The sequence below is a fragment of the Sebastes fasciatus genome, chromosome 15, assembly GCF_043250625.1.
Source record: "Sebastes fasciatus isolate fSebFas1 chromosome 15, fSebFas1.pri, whole genome shotgun sequence".
Classification (NCBI taxonomy): domain Eukaryota; kingdom Metazoa; phylum Chordata; class Actinopteri; order Perciformes; family Sebastidae; genus Sebastes; species Sebastes fasciatus.
The window spans coordinates 18,250,408-18,277,578 of NC_133809.1; the positions used below are offsets into that span (position 1 = coordinate 18,250,408).

The 27,171-nt window shown below is 40.7% G+C and overlaps 4 protein-coding genes across 4 annotated transcripts in view; 2 read left to right on the plus strand and 2 right to left on the minus strand.

The window, feature by feature from the left end:
• Positions 1-746: 746 nt before the first annotated feature.
• On the plus strand, positions 747-5,467 carry gskip (gsk3b interacting protein). Its single transcript, XM_074661601.1, has 3 exons — positions 747-1,035; positions 3,930-4,175; positions 4,256-5,467. Exons 2-3 carry the CDS (start codon positions 3,933-3,935, stop codon positions 4,412-4,414), a joined length of 402 nt encoding a protein of 133 aa, XP_074517702.1. The 5' UTR covers positions 747-1,035; positions 3,930-3,932; the 3' UTR covers positions 4,415-5,467.
• Positions 5,468-6,016: 549 nt separating this feature from the next.
• Positions 6,017-8,238, minus strand: LOC141783957 (NPC intracellular cholesterol transporter 2-like). Its single transcript, XM_074661600.1, has 5 exons — positions 8,186-8,238; positions 7,843-7,946; positions 7,025-7,132; positions 6,746-6,918; positions 6,017-6,580 (listed from the first exon to the last, which is right to left on the minus strand). The coding sequence occupies exons 2-5, from the start codon at positions 7,922-7,924 to the stop codon at positions 6,494-6,496; spliced, it is 450 nt and encodes a 149-aa protein (XP_074517701.1). The 5' UTR covers positions 7,925-7,946; positions 8,186-8,238; the 3' UTR covers positions 6,017-6,493.
• Positions 8,239-8,575: 337 nt separating this feature from the next.
• isca2 (iron-sulfur cluster assembly 2) lies at positions 8,576-10,868 on the plus strand. Its single transcript, XM_074661598.1, has 4 exons — positions 8,576-8,729; positions 8,937-9,114; positions 10,105-10,220; positions 10,313-10,868. The coding sequence occupies exons 1-4, from the start codon at positions 8,668-8,670 to the stop codon at positions 10,485-10,487; spliced, it is 531 nt and encodes a 176-aa protein (XP_074517699.1). The 5' UTR covers positions 8,576-8,667; the 3' UTR covers positions 10,488-10,868.
• A 227-nt stretch (positions 10,869-11,095) lies between these two features.
• Positions 11,096-27,171, minus strand: part of eml5 (EMAP like 5) — a 40,280-nt gene continuing 24,204 nt past the window's right edge. Inside the window, exons 17-44 of the mRNA XM_074661602.1 lie at positions 26,032-26,132; positions 25,727-25,920; positions 25,440-25,551; positions 25,138-25,265; positions 23,401-23,542; positions 23,155-23,307; positions 22,390-22,521; positions 22,166-22,254; positions 21,277-21,453; positions 20,943-21,144; positions 20,747-20,873; positions 20,471-20,485; positions 19,710-19,718; positions 18,772-18,850; positions 18,353-18,482; positions 18,156-18,254; positions 17,794-17,814; positions 16,886-17,059; positions 16,582-16,790; positions 16,218-16,375; positions 15,868-15,982; positions 15,598-15,786; positions 14,536-14,708; positions 13,994-14,156; positions 13,808-13,911; positions 13,517-13,670; positions 12,418-12,518; positions 11,096-12,330 (exon numbers count right to left, since the gene is read on the minus strand). Coding sequence (XP_074517703.1) covers positions 12,294-12,330; positions 12,418-12,518; positions 13,517-13,670; positions 13,808-13,911; positions 13,994-14,156; positions 14,536-14,708; positions 15,598-15,786; positions 15,868-15,982; positions 16,218-16,375; positions 16,582-16,790; positions 16,886-17,059; positions 17,794-17,814; positions 18,156-18,254; positions 18,353-18,482; positions 18,772-18,850; positions 19,710-19,718; positions 20,471-20,485; positions 20,747-20,873; positions 20,943-21,144; positions 21,277-21,453; positions 22,166-22,254; positions 22,390-22,521; positions 23,155-23,307; positions 23,401-23,542; positions 25,138-25,265; positions 25,440-25,551; positions 25,727-25,920; positions 26,032-26,132 — 3,487 coding nt within the window. The 3' untranslated portion in view covers positions 11,096-12,293. The remainder of the gene's footprint in view (positions 12,331-12,417; positions 12,519-13,516; positions 13,671-13,807; positions 13,912-13,993; positions 14,157-14,535; positions 14,709-15,597; positions 15,787-15,867; positions 15,983-16,217; positions 16,376-16,581; positions 16,791-16,885; positions 17,060-17,793; positions 17,815-18,155; positions 18,255-18,352; positions 18,483-18,771; positions 18,851-19,709; positions 19,719-20,470; positions 20,486-20,746; positions 20,874-20,942; positions 21,145-21,276; positions 21,454-22,165; positions 22,255-22,389; positions 22,522-23,154; positions 23,308-23,400; positions 23,543-25,137; positions 25,266-25,439; positions 25,552-25,726; positions 25,921-26,031; positions 26,133-27,171) is intronic.

A 27,171-nucleotide genomic window follows, 5' to 3' on the forward strand; every position in this document is an offset into this window, starting at 1 on the left:
TGTTAACAGCGACACCTGTGGCAGTTAAGTCAACGAAAGTCAGCGTCGGGCTCGCGCTTGCTCGCTCTACACAGGCATGAACGAGCATCGCTCAAAACAGTGAGGCGCCACACATCAGCTAAAACCACAATATCACTCTATATTTCACCTGCTTGGCAGTAATGTTAGCTGACCAGACGAAGGTTTCTCCATGAATCACTGCTGATCCTACTGTTGGCTTTTCCTACTTCAGCCTCCCGACAGCGAGCGGAGGGAACAGGGGAGACACCGGCACCCGGTCAGGGATAATAACGTTTCTCGCTGTGGAGCCCCGTCATTTCACAAGACACGGAAAACCTCTGTTGGTCTGGAGGAGCTGCAGCATTTATTTCTGCACAAACGTCCACTGTAAATTTACTAGATATTCTCAGAGCTACGAAGTCTTCCGCAGTGTGTAATGTGCGCGCATGCACGTGAGGTGGAGCGAGTTGAGTGAAGGCAGGCAGGCAGAGGAGCAGAGACTCCAGCCACACTCCAGACACCGACCTGGGTGATTTATACGTGTAAAAAGTTACAAACAGTCCCTTTAAGTGATATATGCACACACACACTAATCATAGGTCAAAACAGCGCTAAATTTGGCTGAATTATAAAAAAGGCAGAAGTGGTAAAATGAAGAGCCGTTTGGGAGCCGAAAGAGCCGGCTCTTCTTGGTGAGCTGAGCCAAATGAACCGGCTCACTAAAAAGAGACGGAATTCCCATCACTAGTGGGATTAGGGAATGACGTCATAACATGGCGGATCTGTGGTGTGTTGACCATATGGGATACTCGTTTGGTCAAGGTTTCTTTTAGGTTTGTTATTATAGACACTTTAAACAGTTAAACTAGAAACAGGTGTAACAGGTTAATGTGATTCAGTCTCTTGTTATCCACACAGTGAGGCTCAACAGTTATCTACCTACCGTCAGTCATTAGACTGAGTGTCCGAGGAGAGACAGCTCACAGCGGGCTGGAAGACTCCACAGAGCCGGAAGATCACCAGAGAGGAGCCGAGGTGAGACACATGAACACAGCTTGGAACATGAATTAACCATCAGAGTGGTTCATTGTTTTGCTACCAGTGCATGGGCTTAGTTTTTCCATATTTTGTAGCAAATGTTATCCATCTAAGTCAGCTACAGTAATCAGTCTAGCCAACGTTTACTAACGTTATATCCCAAATAATCAATCAATCAATCAATCAATCAATCAATCAATACTTTTATTGCCATGTCAACCCACAGTTGATTGGAATTTGTATCGGTGCAGTGCTCATTAAAAACAGACAAAAGACAAAAGCACACACATATAAAAAAACATAGAAGACAACCACCTACATTTATACAATCATTCAGACCAATACAATCCTAAAATGCTAAAATACTGTGAAAGCCTTGTGCTATTGCAACTTCCCCTAAAGTGTCTAGTGCAAAACATTCCTAAGTGCGTGTTGGCTGGAGCTCAATTTCCTCCTGCAAAGAGCCTATGCATTAGAGTTGAGGTGCCTAATATAACATTTGCATTAACCTCACATATTGATCATTACTAATAATGTCTGTTTGGACAGTATCTATTTTGCCTCAGCCAGCCACACAAATAGGCGACCCGCAAGAGTCCGCAAGATGTCGCTGTGAAGTCCATGTTTTTATAGTAAACATTAAAGCTGCAGTAGGCAGAATGTTTTTTTAGCATCATTGGGAAACAAATCCATAATGGCCTTTAAACATATGTAATTCAAGTGTTCTGAGAGAAAACTAGACTTCTGCACCTCCTCATGGCTCTGTTTTCAGGCTTTAAAACATCTAGCCGATGACGGGAGACTTTGGCCAATCACAGGTCATTTCAGAGAGAGAGAGAGAGCGTTCCTATTGGCTGTGCTCCGGCTGGTGGGTGGTGCTTGGTATTTCCTCAACAGATCTCAACATGGCTGCCGGGTCACAAACTTTCTCATTTTACAGCTAAACAGTGCACTACAAGATGTTTCTGAAAACATTTGAAGATAGAAATAGGCATTACAGTAACAGAATATTGATTTATAGATTAAACCAATGGTTCCCAAACTTTATCACGTCAGGGACGCCTAAATTGACACAAATTTGAACCCCTATTTGATAAGATTTTGTCCCAGGGTCCCCCTTCTGATAGGATTTTTTCTTTTAGATGTTTTATTCCAGAAAGTGTATGAAACCCATGACCAAAATAGTCATACATTCTGTCATTGTGTTGCTTATTGATGAAATTATTGTTGAAATAATAAATAATTTGCTGGGGACCCACTGGAACCCCCTCAAGGACCCCCGGGGGTCCCCGACTCCATTTTAGCGACGTACATGAAACCTCCCTTGGCGGAGGTCTGCCGCTCTCCAAGTGCACTGCTAGTTTCATAATATTTTGCTGCTTTTACTTAGTGAAGGATCTAAATACTTCCTCCACTACTGAATGGAGGCATATGTGCAAAATAGGTCTTAAACTATCATTTAAACTTTCTATTTGTTTATAAGCCCAATACGGCATTAAGGGTTCAGTCTAGAAAATGTGAGAAATGAAAAATGTCTATTAATATCTGTCTAATTCTAATCTGCTTTACTGGCACTGTGTGTTGGTTAAATATACAATACAAACCATAATAATACTTTCTTCTGCCATTAAAATTAACGGATCCACTGTGTTTTACTCGTTAAATCCACATCAGATAGATGTCAACAAGGTAGAAGTTGACAGGATAAGCAAAGGTTGCTGCATGTTTCACAATCAGTGGTTATATTAGCAAGGGCTCATTGCCCCTAAAGTCATCCTGCCAACCGAATGAAGGATGACGCAGCCAGATGCGCAGTAACAGGTTACAGCTGTCATGCAGGAAAAGAGGCTCATACAGGAATGCACAATATGAGGCTCCTTGACATAAATGGGACAAAACAAGATTCAACTTGTTTAACAAAAATGCAACAGTGCTAAGGAGGACAAATAGGGGACTTGTAGAGATGGAAGAGGTGTCATTTTGAGTTATTTATTTTGATGGAATACATGGGTCACCATTTATTAGTCGGCATTTAGCAGCCTGTTATATTCAGAGGATACTTCAAGACCAAAAACCTAGCTGGTGCAACTGGAATTCACCTTACCACAGCAGTGGGCTCAGGCATCAGCTCTTTATTGCTTTGACCATTTATAAGCTGAAACGGGGGAAAAAAACTGAGCCAACTCAGCACTGCTGAGACAACATTAGTCTTCGTCACTGGGAACACATTGGACTTTTTGGAGATTCGGTGCTCTGATGAATTACGGCTAAACCAAGTAGGCACCAACTGAACCAATTTGGAAGAAGGAAGCGTTGGGAGATACCCATTTATCTCTTTGACATGTGTGTCATGTTATCTTACTGGTGAAACTACATTTAGTTCAGGAAGTTAATGGAATATTAAAGTGGGTCCAACAAGTTCCCAACTTAAATTGGTTTAAACGTTTCTCACACAACTACTCATAAAGGATGTTAAATACAAAAATACACTCCACTATGCACTTTCAGGTCACAGAACAGTCAGATGCATGATGCATATTTCAGTTCTCTTTTTTTCTTCTTGCTAATGGCCCCGTGGGAAACATGTGATAAACCATCACTGCAGCTGATTCACAACCCTATTTTAATGGTTTTATGACCAGATGTTACAGGTGTAGGTTATACGACTTTACTACTGTCTCATTATAGATAATACTTATCAGGTAGTCCAATAAAAATGTATCTTGTTGCCATGGCAGTAGAGAGCTGCTTGCTGCAGGGTTTCTGAAGTGCACTCAGTGATTGTGGACACAGAGAGCTCTTTTTTTTATCATTGTGCCAGTCAGCATACACAGGAACATCTGGGCTTCAGCTGAGTCAGTCAATATAACGTTATTGTTGTTCTTTTACAGGGGATGGAGATAGACTGCCAGCCCGAGGAGTCCATCGTCTCTTCGTATGACGAGGACTGCGTTGTGCTTGGTGACGTCAAGGACATGAGATTGGAGGCAGAAGCAGTGGTCAAAGACGTACTTTTTGCCGTCGTCGAAATGCATGTGTCACAAAGTCTCAACAGCGCGTCAGATATGGCCCACATAAACGTGGAAACAAGAGAGGGAAACCGGTATTGTTTGGAGCTCACAGAGGCAGGACTAAGGGTAAGATTGCACTCAAAGTGATTTCTTGTTTTATTACTCATTGTATGCATGTTTTACAATAAATCCCTCTACCAAAACAGGTGGTGGGCTATGCCTTCAATGAAGTGGACGAGGATTCGAACACCCAGTATCACGAGACTGTTTACTCGCTTCTGGACACTCTGAGTCCGGGTTACAGAGAAGCCTTTGGGAACGCTTTGCTCCAGCGGCTGGAGAGGCTGAAGCAAAACGGACAATAAAAAAGGACCAACATGCTGCATAAGTTGTTCAAGTTGAATAGAGGTTGATGATGTGGGAGTATTTGGATATATGAGCCAATAATAACCAAGTCTGGTCAAATATTATAGCCTATCATGTGACATCTACCTGCCTAGCTACCACTACAATAAGTAGATACTCTGCCCTATCAACTCAGCTTTGTTCAGACTTTCATACCATTGAATGACTTCATGTTAGTTACTTGGCTGTATCGGCTGTATGGGCTCTGTTGCAACATCGTGTTGTTGACTTTACTGTGGAAAGATCTTCCAGCTTGCACCATACAAATGTGTAACTGCTCACAATGTTTGAGAAAACCTTTTTTGTACTCATCAAAATGATCCGAGAAAGAAGAAGCAGCAGGTTATATGAATTATGGATCCCGTTTCCTCCTCTGCCCTGCCTGCACTAAAGCTGTGACCTGATATCTGCTCAAATATACCCAACTAGTTCCTATTCAGCAGGTGTCTCAGTGAAAGAGCCAAAGCTGTATTATTTCACCTCATACATATACTGCCTTAATGACATGACTTTTGGTTAGGAAAGTACAAAAAATAACTCATTGCTTACTTATTTTGTATTGACAGATTAAAGGGATTTTGTGGGACTTTTCACATGGATAATTAAATTAGAAACAATTGAAACTTCTTGGAAAAGCTGGCACTGTGTACGATACCATATATCAAGTTAATTGTATTTGGATTACTTTTTTTTTCTCCATACCACATTGCAACTCAAGCTTATGCTGTAAAAGTAAACAGTCCTTGTGGAGGTTTAAATACAGTATATATTTTTGATGTGGTCTTACCTTCAAACTTTTGGTTAATTTTGTCAGAACAGCATTTTTTTTTCATTCACTGAACACCTCTAAAGCTGCTTTAAAATCTAGGTTTGTTGTACATGTGTGACCTGTTTATGATTCTACATCAGTGTTATGGAATCTATTTTAAGGAAACATGTTCCCTTTGCATTCATATGGTTATTATTCCTTGCTGCTGGCCTTTGCTGACCAATAAATTCTCAGAATTACACAAGTCTTCATTTTTTCCTCATGAAATAATCTACAAATGTTTGACAGTAGGCAAACCCAGGCTGAAACAAAAGAAAGTTAATTTCCTCACCACTGCTCAGCCAGTTACTGCATCGTCAAGTGCTGTTTTGGGGGAAATTGATTGCAGCCTGTGAACATCTACACACGTGTTTTCAGTTATTCTGGCTGATAAAACCTCTGCTCAGGTTTAAATTAGGTGGAGTTATGATGGAAATTTATGAAGTCATATCTTAATCTACCCATAAGAATGATAAAAGGAGTAATTTATCCTGCCCTTAAGGTGCAACAAAGCTTGGGAAGATGTCAATTACTGTCCATACACACAGGTCAAATCAACCAGATTAACTGAAAACACCTGTGTGTTCAGACGCTTTAAAGTTTGCCTGCAAGATTCAGAGTGCATCAACAAGTGTGATAAGTATGTGGAATAAGTTGAAAATTGCCTTTGTAAGCATACATTTTACAAAAAAAAAAATATATATCCTAAAATTTAATGTCAGTTCATATCAGATTCACATAATGCAACTTTGTTAGATTAAATTCCTTTATTATAATTTATTTCCACTTACAATATCCAATTTCATGTCTATTAGTACAAGATCAGTAAGAAATGTTACAAAAGTTTTAGCAAAGAAAAAGCAGTGTGTACCTTTTCAGACTACACAGCAGCCAGTGAGACAAGACATTTGCACTGCAGTGAAATGTGGTTCAGGGTCATTCACACGAACATTAACCGCATAGTTTCACATCTCTTAAAATCGATTGTTAGGAAGGTCACGGCAAGAATCAGCAGTTTATTCATTTCAGCAGGATTCAAGATGTGTGAGTGCAGCAAAGTCTTGCAAACTAGTGGAAGATGTACATCTTAAAAATCAATTTGATGAATGAATAAAATGTGATCTTAACTAGTCATTTACATTCTTCAGGTTTTTACTCAAAGCTGAATCCCTTTTTTTTTTTTTTTTTAATAAAAAAATATAACACTTGTCAGAGAGGTACTGTTGCTGGCTTAGCTCACAATATGAACTGGGAACCTGATGCAGAACAGGTCATTTTTGTCGTCGTCTCTCAGTTCCCACTCCACGACCAGCTTTATCTAGAAATACAGAAGTGATCAGTGAACAAGGAAGTGAAAGATGCAACTATACCCATGCAAAGTATAAGAAAAAAAAAAAAGGACATGGTTTTATTTGTGATTTGGTTACATTGAAATAAAAACACTTTGAAAAGAATTGTTGCAAATTTAACATGTAATACTTACTGCAGGATACTGAGTCTTCACAGGAAGCGAGTTCAGATAGTGATACTTCTGTTCCTTCTGGATGGGACACTGGATTCCAGACTTGCAGCCATCTTCTATGGGAATGGGGAAGGGGACGGGAACTCCCGCAATAATACCGTGAACCACTGCTGTGCTCGTCTTGCTCTCCACAGCTACAACACATAAAACATGACGGTGAGATCAAATAAAAAAACAAAACGCATGCATTTATATTCTGACTATTGGGAGAAGTATTTCTCAAAGATAAAGCCTCCTTACCACTGTTGAAGGTCACATTGACACTGTAGGACTCTCCTTTACGTAGCTGACATGGCTGACTGGCACAAGGGCTAATGTCCACTATGGCCACTTTGCCAGCAGAGGAGCCTAAAGAGAAACATGGGAAAAGAACAGTGTCTTTTTAAAAAAAGTAGACCTTATACTGTTGCCATATCACTTATTGTGATGTTAAAATGTTCCATTTTCATTAGAAGTGACAAACACATTACAAATAGTAAATCCAACTGGCTGGAGTAAGTCATTGCAAAAAAAGCAATGTCACTGTTGAGTTACATTATGGGAAAAGTAGGATCCAGCATTTTTGGTACTTGACCAATATTAGTGACTAAACATTCATTTTTTTTCTCATTTTAAAACCTGTCCCTGTCTTATATACAAGTGTTACAAAAATCCCTTCCAGTTAAGGGTGTCATCTCTTGACCACTCAGGAAAGTAATTCATCACTGAAAATCTGAAAATCTACAAAGATGCGCACATGTGGGAGTTGTTAATGTGCATAAGATAAATATATTGTGTTCAGGAAAAGGTGAGGATATAATGTGGGACATGTGGATGCAGGCATGAAACGTGTCAATTAGTACTGAAACAGTCAAATGGTCTATTAACAGACCATTAAATCAACAATTCTGATAATCAATTAGACTATAAGTTGGACAAAACAAGCAATTTGAAGACGGATTTCCTCACTCTTTTGGGTTCAATTACAAATGTGCACCTATACAAGACTCTTAAAACAGTATCTCAGCTGTTTAACACACAGTAATGTTAAATCTGGTCATTTAAATGGTGAAACTTACCACAGTCCATGAACTTCACTGGCTCCCCGCAGGTGAATCCCATCAAGCAGACCAACACGATGAAACCAGTCTGGACATCCATGTTTCTCTCTTTCTTTGAGACCCTTAAAACAAAGAAACATTCATCATTACACAACAGAAGAGTGCAACATCACCAGACACAGCGTGACTCAGAGCAGTCAGCACAACGTGTTGTTTGTTTAGCAGTGATTATAAAGTTTAACACAACAAAGAAGACATACTCCTCGACATAAATGGCACAATGGTAAACAACACAAACACAATAGTAGTCTAATAAGCATAGTACAAGCTGTATAAGAGACTCTGAGTGAACAAACTGTACCTTTGAAGTGTCAGTGTCTGAAATGAGACCAGAGCCGCCTGGCCACCTTTTATTTCCTGATATCACGAGATCGGAGTGACGCCTATCTGTTAGCACTGCATGTTTTTAACGCCCGGAATTTTGTCTGTCAGGAAACCTGTCACTGTAAAGACAACGCCTCCTTTCGCTATAATTAGCAGATCAAAACCTCAAGTAGTACACGAACTCAGTCATCTGCAATCTAAACCTTAATATAAGTGGATCTTGTTGGCAGCGGTGTATATTTTGAGAGAGCTGTGCCTGAGAGGCAAAACTAAGGTATCAATATAATAGGTCACAAATACCTTATGATTGACAGGTAAACTAACGAATCAAATAACCGTATTGTATCAATGTGGGCGTATCTATTTGACAGCCTTCAGCCAATAAGAAAATGCGATGTGGCTCTTGTCATCAGTTGCTGGGTGAAACGGTTGAAGCTGACCAACTGTTTGTTGTGGAAGATGTCATTCGTCAGAGGAGCTATGATAACTGCGTCAAAGTCAGGAGTTTTGAGCCTTGCCAGGTAAACTTAATTTACTGTATATCGTTTGCATAGTTAGGGATCGTAATAACCTGTAAACAACCTCTCTGAGGGAGAGAAAAGCTGTGTGTTTCACAGTTAACTAGCTAGCTGACGGTAGCTTCAGGTAGCTAAGGCTCGTAACGTTACATCACGTCCTCCTGTTGTTGTGTAATCTGATGATAACGTAACGTCTTGCTTGTTTTTCAGGGCATCTACTCGTCTGAACAGCCTCAATGTGAGGCAACAGTTACACAGACTTCCCCAGCAGCCAGCCCTTTACACAGCTGGGCTCCAGAAGAGCTTCAGCAGCGCCTCAACACAGGAGAAGCTATCTGTGTTGGATCCATCTGGAGAACATGTTCAACTCACTGAGTCCTGTGTGAAGGTCAGCAGATAACCTTCATTAAGCATCATGCTCTTCTCATGTCTGAACATTTACATTTACAGATACGTTTGTGGTTCTTATACATACAAGTATGGGAAGTCAGTTATGTCAAAAAACTACAGCTTCAGTGACAGAGGAGTTAGTCCAGATGTTTTGTGTTAACAGCTGTTTAAAACCCTCAAATATTTAATTAATCCCCCATCTGAGCCAGCATAGACAGTGGAACAGCTAGATTTATTTTTTACAAAAAACTATTCTTTAGTACATATTCACACAATTATTCCACAAGGCATGCTGCTGCAGAAACCAAAACCAAATCAGGTCAAAGTACAGCAATATACAGAGCAATGCAAGAATGGAATTACCTCCCAAATCATATTAAACAACAAAATGATATATATTGTTTTAAAAAAAACACTAAAAGAGCATTACTTAAGAAGAAACTTTAGTAATTAATACGTATTCTTGGGTGTGTAAGGGTATTATGGGCATGTTAAATGATGATATTTATCTGTTAGATCATGATAGATTCAGTCGGAGCCTTTCTATTTTCTTTGTGTTTTTGTTATTTAAACTGTGTCAGTTGTTATTGTTTTATTTACAGTTCACGTGTATTACGATGTGTTATGTTAGTGTATGATGAGTAGTGTGAATGTGTATTTTTGTATTGTCACCATGTAAACTATGTGGACCCTAGGAAGAATAACTGCTGCTATGCAAAAGCTAATGGGGAGCTTAATAAACAAACAAACAAACAAACATTAAGACTGTAACTTCATTATGTCAGATAAGAGTCTCATTGTAAAGGGAATATTGTACATACATGAGTGAATTGTTATTTGTCAATATTGTTATATCTAAAACATAATTATGGAGAGTCAAGCAGAGACATTTTATATTAAAATGCCCTGCCATGCAGCTACTTTGTAAGTGAATTTGTAGACTTGTTATTTTTTGCTTCATCATGCTCATGTCCCCCTTTTAATACAGAGACTAGGGGAGATCATGGGGCAGGGCGAATATCTGAGAATCCATGTGGAGGGAGGAGGCTGCTCCGGGTTCCAGTACAAGTTTTCTGTTGATGCTAACAAGAATGAAGATGACAGGTAATCTAGCTTTCAAGTTATTGCTTTTTTACGCTGGCCTCATTGTTTCCTTATCTACTAATCCATTCAACTCTGTTCCCTCCTGCATCCAGAGTGTTTGAGCAAGGAGGAGTGGGCATTATCGTGGATCAGGACAGCCTGGAGTTTGTGAAAGGAGCCACTGTGGACTTCAGCCAGGAATTGATCCGGGCCGCCTTCCTCGTGCTCAAGAATCCTCAAGCTGATCATGGCTGCTCCTGTGGCAGCTCCTTCTCTGTCAAATTATAATCCTGCTTCTCTTTTCTCTCTGTCAGTGTTACTTATTACTAAAATTTACCAGTTTATTAGGTACACATACAAAATAAAATATTTTAGACACTATTCAATATAATGCATTCTAAATACTGGTTTTGAAGTGTGAAACTACTTTAACTTAATGAAAGGCAGAGGTCATGATTAATCATTGTGCTATTTTGACCTGAGTTCACAATATTCAACTGTAATTTTTCATGTGTTCAGACAAAATGAAGGCTCAGTTGAGGTGTTTGTTGGTTGCGGTGCTTAGATTTGGTTTTGTGTGTAAAATATGTAAATAGACCATATGTATGATTGCAAAGAGCTAAGCTATATTATATTTGTTTCATCTAAAATAAAATGGAGTGAATTTCAGATATTAATATGTTCAGTCATTTAAATGTATTATTGTTAAATGTGTGTGTGTTATATGGTTAATTGCACTCACATGATACTTTATAATGAAATGTTTCTATTTATTGCTAATTGATAAAAGGTTAGTTTGAGCACTGATTTTTTCATTACAATTGTTATTTCGTCAGCATTATTAATTGGTCTAGATTCATGTTATCACCTTCAGTGAATACATATCACTCAAAGTCCATGGTTGCCTTTTTTATTAAAGTGGAATTTAAGAAACATCTCACAAAAAATATACAAAAAGAATATATACAAATGATATTTACACTGGTATAATGTAAATCAAAATATGCAGCAACAATTTTTTTGTATAGTTAGTCTTAATACACTTTTTCATATTTTCTCTGATAAAACATTCCATTTATGCAATATATCCGATTACACAAAACATTAACTCACTGTTGAAAAAAGTCACACCGTTCATATTCATGAAAATGCGACAGTAATACGTCATAGCAGCACACACTGAAAAGTGAGAGAATTGCAACTGCGTATTGAAAACATCAATTTACAGCTGTTATTTTTTTTTGTTTTCTGAGGAATTTGGTTGGGACGGATTGTCTTCCAGTAAAGCCATGCACACCCACTAACTAACCACAAACAAATCCTCACACGAGTATGCACACGTTGAACATGTCATGAGGGGAACACTGCCGAGGGAGGTTTGAGGTCAACCAGTCAACAACACAACCACATAAACAAACCATAAATGGACCATCGGGGTAACACAGTGACCAGGTCAGGTGTACAGTGCATAGTATGCTTTGGCATGCTGACATCCAGAACATAACAGTGGATGTTACATTCAGGAGGAAGGCCACAGGATTTGGAATCACCAGTAAAAATAGGACAAACAAATGACTAAATGATCCAAAAAGTAAAACATAATACAAAAAGAATCCAAACCCTCGTAAGTTAAACACTCAGATTAAGGCTAATTCAGTTTGCTACATGTTTTTAAAAATGGCATTGTCAGTAACACAACTTCATAGGGCCGCCAAGTGGCAAAACTGCCATTTGGGACACAGATCCGCTCATTCTTAAAAAAAAAAATCCATCACTGAAATGATATGCACATACAGTATAAGAGTATTTCTTTTTTTTTAAGGATGATGTGATGTTGTGTGAGCAGGGCTGTATGCCCTCCGCCTGTGTTCACAATCAGGACTGACGCTGTGATGAAAATGAGCCTTTCACATATGCATGCACCTAGTTTTGAGGCAGTAAGTCAGATCACCACTCATTTACAAGCTGCCAGGTCTGTCCTCTTCCTCCTCCTCCTCCTCCTCTTCTTTGTTTAAATGCATCCTTTAGCAGAACCTTTTCTCTGGAGAGCCATGCTGGGAGACTTTCTGAGGCAGGATGGTCCAGGTGTGATCCTCAGTGAGGGGCGTGGACACACCGCCACACAAAGAGGCTAAAAAGGACATAGAGGAAAGGTTGCTCAATATCTGAATGTCACATCATTTGTAAACTATGTTGTCATTTGGAGCCTCAGTCGTACCTCCTGTCGTCTCCACCTGCGCTGACGACGAAGCGATCTCCGTTTGTGAAGCGCACATTAGTCAAGTGAGCGGAATGGCCCAGAAAGCGTTTGTGTTTGCCCTGAAAAAAGATGACGCAAACATCATCCAGGTGGCATCTTTCAAACTACAGTCAACAGATTTATCTGTCAAGGGCTTTGTTATAAGATGTGGTCATGTAATTTATATTACAATGCACCGAAATATCAGGGTAAGTGACAGTTCCAGTTAAACATGACAAAAAGTCATCATGTAGTTATCTCAGGCAGAACTCCATCATTTCATCTCCATCACAAAATTTTGGCAAAACTAGTTTCTCAGAAATTGGAAAGAATGCTCAATGTGTAAAAACAATCATTTAAAGCCAGTGTGTGAAGATTTTTTTTAAGTGATTGTAATATAATCTTTGTTATTATTCTGATGGTATATGATTGTGTTTGTAGAAAAGTGAGACAATCCTGGTGAAAACTGGTGCAGTATTAGTATAATTTCCTTATTTTGTTGCTTCATAATAAAAGCTTCTTAAATAACAAAATAACTGGGGACTTTTATTGTGAAGAATTTGTAGGGAATGAGATGTTTATCTCCAAATTAGCGATGCTTTGTTAGCAGCTATTCTTAATAAAAACAAGTATCTTAATACTATAGAGAGGAAGAGAACAAGCAGCACAAATAACAGGGGATTTTTATTGCTTGTTTTACAGCCGTTCGTTTGACCACAACACACAGCTTCAAGCAGGTAGCCCTGTTGCAATGCAAATAAAAAAAAACTGCCGTGCTGTGCTGACGTGCCGAGTCAAACCGAGTGGAGTCAAGCCAGCCCATGCGTATGGAAAAACCTTCTGTATGTGTTGTTTTGAGCCCATTCGTCTTTGTGTTGTCTAGTCAGATAAATGCCTCTAAAATCTCTAAACTTCAAACACAGGAAGTTTCAAATTCTACACGTAGTGGCTTTATGTTTTCAGCATATATTTCAAACCTTTAATCATCAGACAAATGGCATAGTGTAAATACTAATTTCATATTCAATTACTGGCAAAATAACAATCAGTAATAATAATATTATGCAATCCTACTTACAAACTTCTCCGGACATGGAAAGTCAAAGAGCTTCACCATTCCAAAGTCATCGCCTGTGACGATGTTAAGGCCTGAGTGGGACACGCAGGCACAGGTGACGTCTGCTTTGTCGGTGTTGCGGGACCAGATCCCTATGACCTCGTCCCCAAGGACACTGGATACAGAGAGAGAGAGAGAGAGAGAGAGAGAGAGAGAGAGAGAGAGAGAGAGAGAGAGAGAGAGAGAGAGAAATTTTATTTTTTGCCATTACGTTTCCAACATGCATGTATCAGTCTTAACACTGACTCTCACCTTGTCCAGGTGGCCCATGTGATCCTGTCGATATGGGTCTGCTCCGTGACCTGCTTCCCAGACGGCACCTCGTACACCAGTCGTTTATAAGCACCTGTGGATATCTGTTTCAAGGTGTTAGAGGTTAGGGGTCATACAGCCAGCCAGCCAGCATCTGAGATAAACATGCGCTCTCACAGTCTGTACCTGGACGTAAGTGCTGTCAGCAGAGAAGTCCATCTGCATCACGAAGCTGGGGATGTCCCTGCAGCAGTTGATGCGGTTCAGCTGCGGGCCCAGCGTCAGGTCGTAGAAGTCGACGGCACTCTCGGTAGAGCCGACGGCCAGGTAGCGAGAACTTGGACTGAACCTGTAAGAAAAGACATGCAGTGTTACGAAAGTCTGTCTGTAAGTCTGTCCCCAACATGCTTTGTCCACAGCTTCCCTTGAGTGCCCACTTGGGGTTTCAAATGGGGCCCAACCAGACAGTCTGTACTAAGCCAATATGGTGACCATTAGCCCCAAACTAAATCTGAGAATCTGGAGGATAGAAATAAAAAGAAAACAGACTATGAGGCAAATCAGTGTAACCCCTTTCCTAAATAGTTACAGAAAATCTTTCATATGGTTGAGGAAAAGACGTAGACGTGCCAATCAAATATTCAAGTTCTGGCTCAATATAAAACTTTGACCACATACTGTATCAATGAACCCAGCTGTACCTTAGTGCCATACTCTTCTATCATTACCTGATGTCCTGGATAGGAGAGCGCCTGTCCCTTTTCTTGCCCCAGATTTTGAGCGAGGCGACCAGCAGGATGATGAACTCTCCGTTCTTCATGCCGATGGCCACCATGTCTCCTTCAGGACTGTAGCTGATGGTGCGCGCTGGGTGGCCCAAGTTCACCTTATTCAGCATCTTCTGTTTCCCGACAAGGCCATGCAAGATCAGCACATACTTGTTATTAACTTCATTTTGTGAACGAGGACAACCATATTGATTTCCCTCGATAAAAGCAACATCTACAGGTATGGAAGTGCTTAATAACCTAGCGGAAACAGCTGCCTACGAGCACCTCATTTATAAGATAAACAATATATTCAACGTCTTCTTCAAAATCTGGGTACGTTTCTGTCACGTTCCGGGGAAACCGAAACCAACACAGAGTCTAGCTTGATAGATCTTGGAGCAAAAAACATATAGTCCCAGTCCTGTTGTTCTGTGGTGGCATCTGTTCGGGTTAAAGGGGTGGGAGTAAATCAATAATATTCTCTAAATTTTGTTGCAACCTTCATTTCATTCATTTTCTTTTGTATTTCATTTAATTGGATTAGTATTACTTGTTTATTTGTATATTGTTTTATTTACTCTTTTGTAAATGTGCCTTAAACGTGCCTTAAACACACAGTATGTACCCTGTATTTATCCTGTGCCGGTGAATTAATGTGGGGGTGGGACCACAGGGGTATAAGTAGGTGCTGGGAATCTGGTGTGTGAATTTATTTTATTTTTTACTTTATTTCTATTTATTGAAATTTCTATTATATTTATTCTTCTTCTTCTTATTATTTAACAATAACATTTAAAATTTTAAATTGATCTTATTTTTAATTATTTATTTATTTTTATTTTTATTATTATTATTATTATTATTATTATTATTATTATTTATTTAGCACCTCCCTTGTTTTTGAATACTTTGTTTTTCAGTTTACAGTTACTATATTATTATTTATCACAAAAAAAAGAAATATGGAAGTCCTGGGAACAATTGAGATGGTTCTGAAGAGATGGAGGTAACATGTCTGACCTTCTCTGGGATGTCCCACAGACGAACGGTGCCGTCCTCTGCCGCAGACAGGAACACGTCTCTGGAGGGATGGGTGCCCAAGCCCCAGATAGGTCCGTCCATGTGTCCGTTCACCAAGATGTTGCACGCTGCATTCTTCTCTCCTACTTCAATGATCTCTGCATTCCTGGTCCCCACCAGGATTTTACCCTGATGCAGAAATTAGCGAAATGTGTCAAAATACACATGATGAAGTTCCTTTTATTGAGTGCAATATTATCTGTAACCTACCTTTCCTCTGCATACAGAGCGAACACAGTCGATGATCTGTCCGGTTTCTAATCGAAACGCTCTGCAGCGCTTCAGCTCCTGGTCCCAGAGCTTCAGAGCGCCTCCCTCCTTTGACCTGAGGAGGAAAACATATGTGTATATGATCCCTCAGCTGATGAAATTCACAGCTATAAAAATATGCATTTTCCTCTCATATGTATTTTATTCTTATTATTAAATGAATACAAAACTAATCATAAAAGTAAAGGGATGTTTTCCATTATCTGGTATCAAGGCCATCCAACCCTGCTACGTAGTGTGAGCTCACTGATGTGTAATGTAGTGTATTAATGTAAAAGAGCAGCACTTACGGTCTTTCCTTGCCCCCGGTGACGATGAGGCCGTCTCTCAGTGTGGTGTACATGGTGAACACAGGGCCCGTATGAGCTTTGGCCACAATTCTCACTAGAATGTGTTCCTTCCACACACATACATCCCCACTTATGGTACCTGTAAATGTCAAGTTATTCTGAAAAGAAAACAAATCTGCACTAATCTAGTGGCCTACGAGAGCAGAGCAAGCAATGCAAAAACAATTCACAGCACATTGAAGCAGACAGTTTGTGATCAGACGAGCTTTAAATATTAGCAGAGTCAAATTATGAGGTCAAATGCAATATATATAAAAACATTTTTTAAGATTTCATATGTATATATTGGTTGGAAGTCACTTACGGCTCCAAATGCTACAGACAGCATAGTCTGCATCCGGGCGTCCTCTATGGTGCTCAGCACACCTTTTTTGCTGAGCAAAGCTCGACCAGCTAACGTCCAGAATCGCACATGTTTGATCCCCACAGACACAAAGTGTGTGTCAGAGTCCGGACGAAATTCAGCCACAAATATCCTATGGGTGTGACCCACCCGGCTGGCCACTTTGGCACCTGATAAACGAAGCAGAGTGCAATGAAAACGTGATCTCTCAATTGTAGTGGGACATTCTAATCCCCAGAATGAGCTCAAAGTGTTTTTGTTTTACCTTCCTGCCACTTCCAGATGGTGACGGTGTGTTCAGGGTCCAGGCCCACAGACAGCAGGAGTTTTCCTGTGGCACTAAAGCTGACAGAGCAAACCCCACCGGAGTGGAAACAACGCAGCACCGACAGCGTCTGCTTGGTCATGGCGTCCCACACATGGATAGATGGAGATGTGGCTGAGGGGCAGAGAAGGAGAATTATTTGTCTAAAATGAACTACAATTAATGCACTTCTTTCTTTCTTGCGTCGGACTTATGTCATGTGTAAACTAGAGCTGCACAATTAATCAAAATGTTATCAAAATTGCAATATGGTCTACTGCAATTTTCAAATCACAGAATTTGTTAAAATCGCAATATTTGTTAAAGGTGAAATGTGTGTCAAAATAGCATTTTAAATTAAATATTGTGGTGCTGCAGAGATGTCCTGGCCTACACATCATATTCTACAGGCTTAAGGAAACATCTTTGTTTTGTACAGATCCCCACAAAAATCACACCATAATCATTTTCATATGTTTTTCAATGAAAATGACAATAATGATGTAAAAATGAACACTTCCCTCTAATATCACAAATCATATCGCAATTATATAAATAAAAATAATCGCAATTAGATATTTTTTCAAAATTGTGCAGCCCTAGTGTAAACCCGTAGCCAAAATATTGTATTATTGGGTTTCTGCAAATTCCATACTCAAATTTAGCAAAACTAATGTGATGCAAAAATGCTTCCAAACATGATTCATAGAAATAACCATGTTTGCATCATGGTTTGCATGAGGTAAAGACCACAAATCAAGTGGTCACTAGATGGCAGTAACGTAAAGAATACAATAAGTAGAATTTTTCAATAGTTTCTAACACTACATTTACTGTTTTACATGATGACTCATTTTAAATGTCCTTACCTGACATGTCACCAGTATCACCTGAAAATAAGGAAAATCGGATTTACTGACAGAACCAACACATTATTTGTTAATGTTTTGTGACTTTCTGAGCAAGAGTGGTTTCTGCTATTGACAAAAGCTTCTACTTAAAAATATATATATGTTATATGCCTATTTCTGTTTATGTGTGTCTTTCTGTGAGAAATGCAGCATGTCCGACAATCCCACAACTATCCATGTACGTATTACAGATACGCTTGTCGGAGGGGGCAGGGTGTCTGTCATGTAGAATAATCCCGCTGCACAACGCACAACACGGGATACAGGGAGGAGAAATGAGGCGGCTGGTGACACAGGAGGTCAACTTCTCACAAACATACCTACTTGGCCAGTTGCCACCACGTTGGGGAATTTGGGATGTTGATTGATTGTCAGGCACAAAATGTCGTCACTGTGTTCTATGTAGAAACTTTGGCAGGCTGGAAGAAAACACACACATACACAATAAAACACATGTATGTTATGTTTGCTTTACAGGTAGTGAATAGTAGCACTGTCTTCTAGACCGTCCGCTTACAGGTCGTCAAGTTGAGCACGATGCCAACTGAGGCCGTGTGGTAGATGATGTCCGCCCCCTCGTTCAGGTAGTGCACGTTATTGCGGCAGTCATTGCCACGGTAACCAAACACCAGCTCCAACACCAGGTCCTGTGGGGGAGTCAGAAGAAGACCGGCAGAAAGTCAGAAAGGTCAACGCCATGACAACTAAGATGTTCAGAGGCAGCTGGCGGCTGAAGTAGTACGTCATTATTCGATTAGAGCATCATCAGAGTCCCTATAGAGGCTGTCTGGACTGAGGACGAGCACACAGCGTAATCACACGGAATAATAACATTAGAAACCAGCATGCTCTGACTCCTTCTGTTTACACAAAGTTCCCCATCTGTAGATATATATTAGTTTGCTGTGTTTTGGTAAGGATGTGAGGTCCTTTTACCTCAATGGGTCTCTTCTTTTTGCCAACATTGTTGGTCTGCAGCTTCTCCGGCTGTGGCAGCGCTCTGCTGACAGGAGGCCTGAAACAGACAGCTGGGATAAGAGGGCCGCCACAGAGCTGTTTGTCATGCTGATGAGAATGATAATGATGAGGGCGACTATGACAATATTTCACTGTTTGCTATTCTGACTGTTATGCAAAAATATTCCACAAACATCTGCTCATATGTGCACACAAATAGGGGATGTTTTATATGACAGGAAAGGAAAATCCCTGATGTTTTCTGTAAGGAAAATAGCTTCAATTCTTCTTCCAGGTGGGAGGACATTTTTTAAAAGCAGAAAATTATATATACTTTTAAAATGTCAAGGCCTATTGTATCAAAAGCATGTACAGAGTTTGTATCATCATAAAAATCATCCTCGGTAAAATAAAAATGACAAGAAGTATGAAATATCTCCATGACATAACTGGAGCTTTGTTTGTTGTCCCCACACATCTTTAGGCAGTCAGTCAATACATTGTAATTAAAAGATTTAAAAAAACATCACTAAATTACTAAATATATGTCAGGATTAGTGCTGAAAAATAGTTTCACTCATTAAATCAGCTAAAATAAACAGCTTTCTCTGGTCCCTTTGGAAGAAAATGTGTCTTTAATTACTAAGACCCTTTAAAGTGCATACTTAAACCACAATGGTATGGAAAAAAATATAAATAATGCAAAGACTGTAAGGAAAAACTGTTGCCATGACCTTCTTTTACAGTCAAGACAGGGTGTGAAAGGGGAAACACTATCAAGTGTCTAAGAGACGGACACAAAGACACCATTCGCTTCATATTCAATCTACAAATATCTACATGAGGCCCAAACCTGCGTGTGTGTACTTACAGAGTAATAAAATAAACAGAAAGTAATTATTAAGTAAGCAGCTTACCTTGACCCTCTGCATGGCAGCAACAACAAAGAAAAAGTAAGAATTAGAAAAAGGTGTCTCACAGCGTTCACTGCTGCCCGGCGGACACACATGACGAAACACAACACCTCAGCCACTGAGGACATAAAATACAGAAGTCAGCACCATTGTGTAACCATGACAACTAAAGTCCATTTCCATGACGACTGCTGCTCAGACGATGCTGCGTGGATGTTTGCATCGTTGTCAAAAAAACTAATCTGGAAGTCAATGAACCTGAAGCACTGAAAGTCTGTGACACACTTACAGATGGATTATAATGATGGGAGATGTGATATATACGTATAAACAATGCTTCCTTAAAAAGACTTTAAAAGAGGCTATCTAAAGATGTGTACATTTCTAATATTCCTTCTGGTTTGATGTGTGAAGTTAATCCGCTTTAATCGCGCCATTTCCCCAGAGAAAGATTCAGATATTGTTCTACTGACTACTAAAATGGACATTAAAGTAAATGAAATTCAAGCTCTAATTTAACTCCAATTTGTCCTGCCAGTCAGAGCAGCAGCTCATTAGCAAGTGAATTGACACCCAAGAGTGTCAAACACTGAAAAGTGAATTACTAAGACATCAAGGCATTTTATATAACACTGCAAGAAGTGAAAGATACTTGATACTTTCTTGAGTCTTGACATGATTTAGTCAGATTTTGTGCTTATACATTCTATGCCCACTGCTTAATCTTTCGTCTAAAATCAACATACATGAACACAAGAACTTACCTGACCACCCCTTGTCTTCAAGTAGAATTAAAGAACGAAGCAGGATAATGACAGATGGACAGCCATTAAAGGAAAGAAGAAGAAGAGCAGAAAAGGCTGAGTTATTTCAAAAGGGCAGGGACAGGGCAGGAAAAGAAAAGACTGAAGGAGGCAGGTTTGGCTTCATCTCGACGCAGAAGCATTATTTTGTGCACTATGACAGGCAGAAAGATATTTTCTGTCTGCGCAGGAGCGTCCTTCCTAGCAAAGCTTCATCATAGCTTCAGTGACAGATACCTTTCGTCCACAGAGGGCTCCTTCAGCTGCAAGTGGGGTTTCACACCCGTCATGGGTCGCATGTTGGTGGATAAGGCCTTGATGGTGTAGTTGATCTCGTTCTCCCTCGTCACATCGCTGTCGTAACCTGGTGAAGTGACACAGATTTTAGCAACAGAAACATTCCATGAATAAAAACCTAAAAAAGGACGCTCACCTCCGTCATCCTCGCTCTCGATGTCCGACTCCTCGCTGTCACACTGTTTGAATTCCCGATGGCCTTCGGCCTCGTGGGCCCAGATCATGAGGCACGTGTCACCCCCGCCGACCGTCACCAAGAGGCTGTCGTCATGGGTCCATCGCACATTGGTAACATGTGTGCTGTGGGCCACGTAGCGTTTGAACTTTGCATACTTCCCCTGGGGGAGAGGGACAACAGTTATTTAACACTTGTGACATTAACACAGAAATTAACATAATATTTGCATAAAGCCTTAAGTCATGAGGCGTTTCAACCCAGATAACACAAAGAATCATGCATTGTGTCGTACTTTGACAGGGTATCTGAAGAGCTTGACGTATCCCAAGTCATCTCCTGTTGCTAGCACCTTCCTGTCTTTACTAAGGCAGGCGGCGGTCACCTCAGTGACCTCGTTGATCAAAGGCCAGATGCCCTCAACGGACGTTCCCAGGACACACGTCCACGTGCTCCAGTCGATCTTATCCACCTGAGCATAGTGAGCAAGTAAGTCAAGATTAATTTATACAGCACTTTTTAAAAGTACCTCACAATTAAAGCATTAACTATCAAACAGGCAGGATAATATCAAACAGAAGAGCTACAGAATAGAACATAACAATCCAGAAATGTGCTCAGGAGCTTCACCATGAAGAGCCTCTACAGGCGCTTAGAGAGCCCACACTGGAGTAATGTGCTCTCTCTTTGTCTTTATTAGAAGAAAGGCTGCAGCAAAATGTCAAACTACTCCTCTAAAGGTCCCAGAGACTGCTGCAGGGTCTTTTTGATCACTCTCAGGGGCCAATCATAGGGAAGGAGGGAAGAGTTGTCTCAGCCTGTCAATAAAGATCCTGTGATCAAGTGTAATGAGTGAAACGCATCATGACGAGGTGAGATGAACGAGCAAAGGTAGCAGAGAACATCGCTCCAGGGAGACACGACCTAGCAGCATCTATCATCTCTGACCCTTATTTTCTCAACGCTTCCCTCCACTGTGTGCCTCGCTAGGTGTCTGATTGTCACGCCGTATTAAGGGGACGCTAAACACTATCCCACTTCCACTACCAAAATTAGAAGGATACTGGTGAAAAGTGGGCCGTGCTAATGCTTCACTGCCCTTCCTCGAGCCTCCTCTGATCCTGAAGGGAAAATGTGGGCCAACAGCGCGACCATAACTGGGGCTGCCTCCTCTCACTGCTTACCTCTGTCGCCGGGATGGTCTGCCTCTTGCCACGAGGAGCCTCGAAAAAAAACTGCTCTTTAGCACCCGTGTTGACTTGGAGTAGTTTCCCTGTGGATGAGAGAGCCCAGTGGGCCGTGGCGTTTAACCGTGTTTTAACAGGGACACTTTGAATCCATTATTTGTTCTTCAGCAGTCGTTTGCAGGGATTTACTGAGACAATAGTATTTAAGGAAGCGTGTTTACCTCTCTTGTCCCAGTCCAGATGGGTAATGTAGTTGAGGCATCCTTTGCACACCCCGACCCGTTTGCTGCTCATTACATTGTAAATATCCACAAAAGTGTCTCCTGATGCTACTGCAAGGTACTTCCCAGCACCTGAGCAAACAAAAGAGAGAGGAGTTTCAGTTTCAGACAGTCAGTCCACCGCTTTGGTCCAGACTTAAATATCTCAACAACCATTGGATGGATTGCCATGACATTTTGCACAGACATTCATGTCCACCTCAGGATCGATGCAATAACTTTGGGAATCCCTTAACGTTTCATTTAGTGTCAACATTTTAATTTGTCCAAAAAAAAAATTCTAGTTTTTCTGCATTCAATGGTTCCCGTACTTTTTGTCTATACAGTGACTTCTACTAAGATGTACTGTAGGCTATCAGGGACTCATGGGAGTTGGGTTGAGAAACAGGATCCCTCGCATTGTGGACTAAGGTTAAGTGTCCAAACGAAAGAGAATTTAGTTTCTTGCTCTCACTTTGTGCACTGTTTCTCATTTTTCTTCTGTTGCCTCTCTGTCTGGCCTTATTACAGAAAGCCATTCAATTGGGTCAGGCCTGCAGCAATATCTCCCCCACTGACAGCGGGAGGGAAATATGTATACCTGCTGAACTTCTGCATCCTAAGACGCTTTGAAGGGCACACAGATTTTAGAGGCCTATTTACTCCTCAGACGGGATTTCAGGGGAGCTTTGTCAGGGTGAAGAAATGCGTAGGTGAGCGGCGGACCTGGAGAGAATCTGATATCGGAGATGATGTCCTTGCGGTGGTGGAAGGACACCAGGTCCTCCAGGGTGTCTGCGTTCACAATGAGGAAGCTGCCGTCATTCAGGCCCACCGCCAACGCTTTGCCGTCAGGGGAGAAGCAGCAGCAACGGCCGCCTGTGGAGGATAACGTGTTTGTTAAAGCCCCGGAGCCAGCGCACTTCCTGTCAGAAAACACACTCGTCTGTTAGTGTTTGAGCAGCGACTCACCTTTCCTGAGCTTGCGTACGGCCAGCATGCAGTGGCTGGGTGAGAGGTCCCATATGCGCAGGGTTTTGTCATCGCTGACGGTGGCACAGAGAGGGAGATGGGGATGAGTGGCCAGGCCCCACACTTCACCTTCCATGTGACCCTACACACACACACATACAAGAATCATTATTTAATGTGTTGATACTCCACTCACTCGTAGGTAATAAAGAAGAAATAAAGTTAAAAGGCCAAAAAAGTTTATATTTAACTTAATTAGATTCATCATATACATACATGACATCTGCATTTAACCCATCATAAGGATGCAATGGGGTGCTTCAAAGTGCCCAGGGAGCCACTCGGGGTTCAGTGTCTTGCTCAAGGACAGTTTGACATGCAGACAGTAGGAGCCGGGTACCGTACGAACCTTGCAGTTAAAGGACGACCACTCTACCCACTGAGCTACATCCTCCCCACATTTACTCACAGGACTAATAGATCAATTAAACACCACTGTAGGAATAGTCCAATAAAAAATAAATAAATTAAATACTAAAAATATGACTTAACGATGCTAAGTTTGTTAAAATCATGATGGTGACTTTTAAGTAACTATTGAATATTTATCAGAGTGTGCTTGTTTGCTCATTTGTCATAATTATATATATTTTTATGATATATTATTATATAATATAATATTTGATTATCATAACCATTCTACTGTATTTCCCCTCAATTAGATTTCAGTGTCACTGTCCACTTATTCCATTTATTTTACTTTTGTTTTCTTAAATGTGTAACTATGTCCATGCACCTCAACGAGGGGTCATCTTGGGATAAAGAAAAGTCTAAATATAAAGTAGAGTTTCTTAAATTCCTTTCTGTTTTTGCAGCTGGATAGATTTCAAAGTCATAAAAAAAAACTTTTTGAACAGCAACGACACTGCCAAATCTGTATATGTTCCTCCTCTCTGACATCAGCAGTGGGCTTAATCAATCAGATTAACCATATGTATAATCCTCTTTGATATTCTCCACAGGATACTTACATAGTTAGCCTGCTACCTGTACAGCAGCTGACTGAGGACAACCTTTGGATCATTCATCAACTGATCCCATCCATCACAATGTGCCTGTGTATTTTAAAGTGTTTGAAAAGGGCAATCAATAGCAGTCACTGCTATCAGGGCTGCCCGGGAGACGCTGCAGGACCTCTTAACTAAATTAACAATCTCCCATTAAGCAGCGATAATTCATCACCGTTTATAGCCACCTCCTTGGTGATTCTGAGTTGCTGTTTTAAACAGACAGTAGTGGTGTTATAATCACACTGAAGGGCAAAGCTGGTAGGATTGTATGTTTTTGCCTATTAACCACAGAATGGATATACGTCTGGTACTGCTGAGCATATCATGTATTTCTTCAGTTTAAACTTCTGCAGCCGTAGCGCCGCATCATCATTTTGGCACCGTGTTGTTGATGCATTAAAGGAAGCTCCAACTCAAGAAATTTAAAGTCTAATGTAATCCTTAGTTAGAGAACCCTTGAACGCACAACCAAGGCAAAAGCTTCCTGCCACTTCCTTACAATACAATTGAAATGACACTTCAGTGCGTCTTCAACCTTTCAAAAAGTCTCCCAGCTCGTAGTACTGCAGAAAACCTACAAGTATCTTCCTCATGAATCCCTGTGTGAGATTGCGTATATCATCAGATTTGGAACAGGTTTTGGTGTTATCTTTTATCCACATCTTACCTGGACCAGCAGAGTGATGGGGCCGCTCTTGTCTACCTCCAAGATCTCTCCGTTCTTGGTCCCCACCAGGATGTGGCCATGGCCCAGAGATATGGCACGTATGGACGGGTTGTCCTCCAAGAGCAACCCTGCACAGTCAATGAATTATATAGAGACCTTAGTTTGAACCAAGAGGCACTCTTCATCTCAGCTAAAAGCATTGAATGCTTTAACTGGATTTGCATTCGACGGCTGTATTACATAGCTGGAACTAGAAAGAATGAACCAAGGACAGTGGAGGACGACTGAGAACAGGTTTTTACCTTTAGAGCCTGGGGCTAGGACCGCTCGCTTGATGGCGTAGGTCTTGAGGCACCTCTCGAAGGTGTCGTCCCACAGAGCAACTATGCCGTCCTTTCCTCCAGTCACAAATCCCTACGGGGACAATATATCGGCACATTTAAAGCAGCAAGGATAACCTGCTAGTTGAACATGTCACCGTCAGATTTAATTCAATATTACACATGATAATAAGAAATGGCTAGACAAAAAGGGAGATGATTTTATTCTGTAAAGACTGGTCAGTGAAAGAGCCTTTTCCCCGTGGTACCTTTTCTAGAGCGTGCACGCTGAAAACAGGGCCATCATGCGCTTTGACAGTCTTCATCAGAAACATGTCCCTCCAAATGCAAATGTCCCCAGTGCATGTGCCTGAAAACACCATCTCCTCCGACCAGCCGTACACGGCGCACATCATAGTCTCCGTCTTCCCCATGTTTCCCTTGCGCCCAATTAGACCACCACCTGAAAGAGAAACAGAGACAGTCGACTCACAGGAAGACGTGTCAAGGTTGAGCCCGAGCTCTGCTTGTTAGAGGCTCTGCTAGTCAACAATAAAAAAAACATGGGTCTTACCAGCCTTATGCCAAAACTTCATATGTTTCACACCAGCCGTGATGAGCTTGTCAGGTAGGTAGGGATTTATTTTGACAACGAATATCTTGTCCTTGCTTCCCCTGAAAAATATCACAAAATATGCATGGAGGAAAATCATTAATTCTTTACATTTATTTCATACATCCACACACTTAAGATGTTTGTTATGTTTTATCTATTCTTACGCCTTGGTCTTGAGAGAAACAACATTTAATTTCATAATTATTTCTTGTAGCTGGAATGACAAACAAACGTGATCTTGAAATATAAGAAGAACAAATCTACTGACTGTAACCAACAATTCAAGGGCCGAGTGCAGCGAGGCTTTTTAATCATGGCACAGAAATGCAGAAATATAACTCACTCTCTGTTTCTGTGTGAACTAAACTGAGTTGCATTGTTTAGAGTATCAAAATGTTTCTGAACAGACACAATAAATCATTCCCACAGATAACACACATTGCATAAAGGACTGGATTAACATTGTAAAATAATTAAAAATAATAATAAAATAAAACTATACTATAGACCGGACTGAACCCAGAGGATAAATAAGGATTTTTTTTCCTAATTTTTATTCCTTTATAATTATATAATTATAAACTTATTAAATATAAGTCAATTACGTATTTGGTGTGCTTGTTGGTATGGATGGGTGCCCATAGATAGATTGAGATGTCAGCAGTAGTTTGTACTAATGGTATGTTCATTATTCAGTGTGAATGTGGATGCTTACTCGGTTTAGCTCACCCTATACTTACGTACCTGGGCGGGTGGTAGGTTCTAATTAGGTGAGGCAGCGCTTCAATTACTCACTATTAGAGAGCTGTGTTTTCTGTACTTAAAAACACAATCAATTAAAAAACTTAACTGATCGTGGCACGAGAGGGATTGTAGTATTAGTAGATGAGTCGCTGGTCCTGATTATGCGACGAACCGTACCTGACAATTTAAGTTCTCTAATCGTTGCCCTTTGTGTCCCCTCTAACACCCACTCCTCCTCTGCCAGCCGAAGACTAGACAGTGGCGGTGCACAAGCCAGGCACTGTCAGGCCCCATTTCCCTCTGCCCGCCTCACTGCACTGCCCACCAGGGTCTGCAAAGTAATGCAGCTCCAAG